At 58.1% G+C, this 5425-nt stretch overlaps 1 protein-coding gene across 1 annotated transcript; it reads left to right on the top strand.

The window, feature by feature from the left end:
• Window positions 1-406: 406 nt before the first annotated feature.
• On the top strand, window positions 407-5401 carry CSUI_010585 (uncharacterized protein; the record flags this gene model as incomplete). The annotated part of the gene is made up of 2 exons (XM_068070688.1): window positions 407-4258; window positions 5360-5401. Coding segments are annotated over exons 1-2 (2754 nt in total), but the record flags the coding sequence as incomplete, so codon positions are not given.
• Between the last annotated feature and the right edge of the window lie 24 nt (window positions 5402-5425).

The following is a 5425-nucleotide window of genomic DNA, read 5'->3' as shown; positions in this document are numbered from 1 at the left end:
TCGGCGGTCGTACACCGCGCGGCAGGGCACGCACTACAGGCGGCGGCGCGGAGTCGTAGCGAGGGCGTTACACCCTGTGGCGAGCATTCGCGAGCTCAAGAACCCGAGTCACTACGATGTAGTGACTCGGGTTCTTGGGGGAAGGTCCCGGCGAGTCGCGTGCTCTCTTGCATTGCGTACCAGTCCACGTCTCGATAGCACTGTCTTCCGCAGCCCTCGTCGTTTTGTCAGTCCACACAGCAGCGGAGCTCACTAGTCCGCTCGCCGGCCACCCCGCCGTGGGCCGGCTGCACCACCGCTTTGCACACCCGAGTGGAAACGGTACCGCAAAGCTACGGTGACCAAGGTTAAGCCGCCTCCCGCCTGTGGTAGCTGCTCTAGCGCTGCAGGACCGATGCCAGCTCCCAGCAGATTGACGAAGACGTGCCGTATCCGACTAGTTCGGAGGAGATTCTCACTTTCCCCTCGTCTCCTCTTTTTTTGTTTGGGGCTCGGCGTCCCCTTGCACTGTACCCCTGGATTTCGAGCCTCTCCATCTGTCCCGGGGTTGCCCGTCACTTCGGTATGCTCAGGTCCGAGCGACGCTTCACAGCAAATCTAGACAGATTCCGACTGCCCCTAGGGCTCTTCACTCAGTTGCATGGAGGGACACTGATTTCGAAGTGTGGACAGGAAATCACTTCTCTGGAGCGTGAGGTGCGCGGGTCCGTGCCCCCGGTGCCCGTCCGGCGGGGGCCACCAGGGCAGCAGATCGTTGGTGCGGCGCTTCTGTCACCAGGAAACAATCCGCCGGCGAGTGCTCTTGTCCCTCCAGCATCCTACCGTTTTCCTGTCTTCAGATGCGGCCTCCTATGCGGAAACTCAGCAGTGCTGAAGAAAGGCCGGTTGGTTTGCACCCCTCTTCAACAGGAGAAGGACCGTGTCCGCGGGTGTTGAAGACTAGAGTTCTCCGCTTCCCGGTCCCAGAACAAGAGGGAAGATGTCGTGTCTCTTGCACTGGAAAAGATGGTTGGTCCGCACCGAATCTTCTCGCTGCGTAATATTTGGTACCGCTATAGCTTTCAGAAAGAGAGAGAAGCTCTCAGCTTCGTGCCAGCCCGTAGACCAAGCGCGGATCCGACCGCGTGCCGCGCTCACTGTACAATCCTGGGGGAGTTGGGCCCCCTTCAGCTCATCGGGCGTTTACGTCAGGGTGAGACGCTAAGACGGCATTTTCTTTTTCATGAATCAACTGTACAGCGTCGTGGGTTGTCCACCAGTCTACATGGGACCGGAGCCTGATTCCGCATGATTCTTTACGTTGAAGGAAAGAAGGGAAAGTATTCTGCTTCCGTGAGCTTGAGAAGCTTCTTCCTGACTGAAAGGAGCCATTGTTCCCCGGGAAGGCTGAAGCCATCCTGCGGACAAGGCACTTCAGGGCGTGCCCTTGCAGATCAGTTAGTGGCCGACTTCCCGATCGGAGCTTCTTTCGCAACGCCTAAGGCTGGCGGGCAAAGCGAACGGCGCCCGCCACTCAGTTCTCCTGGAGGCGTTTTTTTCAGAAACCATGCCGGTTCCACCTCGATCCGCCGCCGTATCACCTACCTTCCCCTCCTCTGTAGAAGGCTTTCCCGCTGGAGCCTCACCGCGCCCCGTTGCAACAGACGCGGCACTTCCACCGACTGCTTTCCCGCCACAGCCGTTGGTCTGCTCCGGCCCCGGAGAGGGGTCTGACCCCGCAGTAGCCGTGTGCCATCTAAGCCCTACGCATATCTCGGTTGCCCGTTCGCCAGTCCCCGTGAACAGGAGCGCGCTCTGGGTGCACCAGAGCCAGGAGTTCGGTGGAACCAGCGTCTGCTATTCTATTCGAAGTAACAGAGCCATCTCAGCAAGCAAGTCCACCAGGCAACCAGGTAGTACTCCGGTTGGCCCCTTCACTGCGCGGGCGGGGATCTCACCCCGAATGCCTGCTACAGCCCTGTCACCGGTAACGTCGTCCCCTTGTTTGTCAGGCTCGTTAAGAGCTCTCTGCAGTGACGCTCCGTCCTCAGTAGTTCCAGGGCGCGGCAGTGCTGCTCCCCCGCTCGTGATTGCATCACTCACAGGAGCAGCAAACAACAGCACTGCTCCTGTTGTGCCACGAGGCAGTGAGGCCGCTTCTCCAAGTCAAATAGGAATGAACGTCCAAACCCTGAGATCGACCCTTGATCACAGCTGTTCGCTTTCAGCAAGCGCTAGCTGTGCCTTGTCTGGAAGGGCCGCTTCCGGGACTGCGTCCCCGGTGCCGAAAGTGACTGCTAGCATGGCTCTGTCAGCAGCAGGTCATGCACCTTTGCCAGGCCCTATGTTACCGGCGGCAAACCCAAGTGCTCCAACCCAAACTACGACAGCTTCCTTTGATGTACCTTCATTCTCCTGTCACAGCAGAGCTGGATCTCCACTGTCAACATCTCCGGCCGCTCCGTCGCCTTCTGTTGGGGCTGAAAGCAAGAAAAGCTCCCTTTTTTCTGCAGGTCCTTCGGCTGTTGTGCCACCACAACGTGTTCTCGAGAGTCCCTCATTCGAATGGCCTGGCAAACTAAACCTCTCCGTGACGGTCTCTCCGTCAACGAAGGCCGTGTCGCCTGCGGTCGCCGCCGTGACAGGCGAGGATGCCGCACTCTTGCAGGCAGTATCTGAGAGTGCAGGATCTTCAGCCAGTTACTCCGCTGATACTCCTTGCGTGCCTCTTATTGACAGTCCTACACAGTACGACAGCGGGCAGGCCGGCTCGGCAGGGAAGACACTTGGCAGCGGCAGCGTAGTGAACGGTGGAGGATGCGGAACTGCCCTCAAACAGCCGGTGTCTCCGAAAGAGACTGTTGCAACACTCAGGCCAGTTGATGGCTTTGCGGACAAGCAGGAGCCTCTGTCGGCTCCCCTCCTTCGCCGTACAGGCCAGCAGTCGTCCCAGCCGTACGACGCCCGTCCGAGGGCCTCCTCTCCACCGCGGCATGGACGCAGCTGTCTCCCGGAGTTCGATACCAGTTCGCCCTCCTCGAGTTCCTCCAGAGCCACACAGAGCCTGGAGCAAAGACAGCCACTCTCGAGCAGCCTTGCATTCGGTCAGCCACAGTCAACTGTGCGCTTGGAAGGGGCAATGGGGTCTCTTGGAGATCCGGGCTGGGCCCGGGAAAATCAGATGGGGCAAGACGTGTCAGTGGTGCAACTGTTGCAGCAGCGTGGCCGCGAGGGTCGGCTAACCTTGAAGTCGTCGTACCGCTTTGATGACGAAATTCCTGGTATGGGGGAGGAGCCAACACAGCGTACATGCGCGGAGCCCCACCACACTAGCTGCAAGTCAGAGCTGCGATCTGACAGGCTGGAAAGAAGCGCGCACCACGGAGAAGCTTCCCAGAGAGAACCAGGAAAGAATAATGGTCCAAAGGCTGTTTCTGCAGCGATGCCAAACTTCGGTTCCTCTGCTTTCGCACGTGGCAGGTCTTCGTCCTCCGTCGTGGCCTGCCACTCTCCTTTGCTGCCACTGTCTCAGTGCGCAGTTTGTGGGTTTCCCAGAGAGTCAGTTGCGTATCACGCGAGCGAACAGCAGGGCCGTTTCACAACCGAAGTTACGAAACAACCGGCAGATAAGCCTCCTCTGTTCTGCATTGCCTCGTGCTTGCCTCATGGTCCTGTTTCCCACTTCCGCTCCTGCTTGGCCTCTCTGTCGTCACCAGTCGAAGGAGATCCGGGCAGGCGATCCACGACTGCTGAACAAGCAGCGCCAAGCCTTATGCTCGACCAGGGACGGTTGCCGTCGGAGATGAAGCCAGCAACAATTCCCTCTTCGCAGGTACTGCCGCCGCGCGAACCCGACCTGGCGTCACTGTTGCCCCTGGTTGAGGCGGCATTAGAACCGAGTGAGCGGGACCGCGTATTCTCCAATGCCGGTCGTCCGCTGTTCGCAGAGGTTTGCTCAGAACCGTGTAAATGGAGCCGCTCAACATTGAGGCTTCGGTGTGCCTTGGCGTCTTCTCTTCGGAGTGTATTCAAACTTTTGATCAAACGAGTGCGCGAAAGTCAAAAAAAGGCCGCATTGTCAGCTGGGCACCATGTGGCTCATGCAGGGCTCTTGGGAAAAGCCGCAATGGACAAGTACAGGTTCCTCTCTAAGGCAAACCGACGGACTGAAAAAGAATGCTGGACCGCTAGCACGCGTTCAGATCAGCCAACGTCTGGCCAGCACTGGCTCCACAAGGGTAACATTCGGCCACAACCAGGAGCCTCGGCAGTGAAGGGGGTAAGCAGTCTAAGGAGTGAAGCTCACTCTGGAAAACGAGCCGCTACTATCCTTTCCTTGGGCACGCCTCGCGTTCTCCACATCGTGACAGCGATGCTAGGACAGCCTCGACCGTTAGAAACTGTGAGTTCCGGTGAAGCCGCATTTAATAGCCAGACGACGGTCGCGGCCACACCCGAGGAAAAGAGTCTTGAGATGAGGACGCTAGACAGGGAGCTCTCTAGCGAAGTATGCACACGGACGCTGATTCAGTATCTGTTCTCTGGAACTGCACATTCCACCCCCCCTCCGCTGCCCTCCCCTCCCCCCCCGGCGAAGTTAGCAGGTTCATACTTCAACTAGGCATAGACAGACGATGTCCAAATGTCGTAAAAGAGGTGTCTAGATGCCAGAACCCATTCGCAGCAACCTTCCCAACGGGAATTCTTTCAGCGGCACAACGCATGAAAAGGCTGTCAGCATACCGACAGTCTTCTGCGGCAGTAAGAGACAAGAGGAGCGTCCGTCCCCGGAAACTGGGCGGGAGCATGCAACACGGACCAGTTTTGGTCCGCCCGTGTTAAGGGACCGGAAGAGTTCCGAGGACTACACGACGAGTCATGTTGAGATGTATGTCCGAGGTCGTCTGAATCACCTATCGTCTCCTTTGCTTATCCCGACGGAAGCTCTACTGTCGCTGTCCTTTGCTGAAGTGTCGGAGCTCACGTACGGGCACGGGTCCATCTCAATAAACACGTTCCTCCACAGAGTTGTACGATACAAAGAGGTCGTAGCTCCGCGCAGGTGCGCCTAGTGTCACATCATTTTATTTCCTGCCGGCATAAAACTACACTTCCTAAGGGGCACTTTCTCTTGGCAAACTTGCAGTGGCACTGCCAAGCGTAGCTGAGCCCGGCTAGAGAATGTCAGGGCTGAAGCGGTATAGAAGCCTACGCCACTGCTTTTGGAGAAGCGCGCGGCTATACAGTGAAAGCTGCTCGCCTGCGTCGCAGGAAGGAGTCGAGATGTGTTGTCAGACGCGGAACCTGACGCTCTTGTAATTGAAGCATGTGGAACGCTCAGGCGCTCTTTCCGTCCCTGCGTCTGCTTGTCGCCCTGCAGCTGGGGGATCGCACCGACGTCAACGTCGCCTCCGCTGCTGAGCCGTGCCGAGTGCACCGACATGTG

This window comes from Cystoisospora suis, assembly GCF_002600585.1.
Source record: "Cystoisospora suis strain Wien I chromosome Unknown contig_7818, whole genome shotgun sequence".
Classification (NCBI taxonomy): domain Eukaryota; phylum Apicomplexa; class Conoidasida; order Eucoccidiorida; family Sarcocystidae; genus Cystoisospora; species Cystoisospora suis.
The sequence above is the reverse complement of the archived record's forward strand: the minus strand, read 5'-3'. Positions and strand labels throughout refer to the sequence as shown.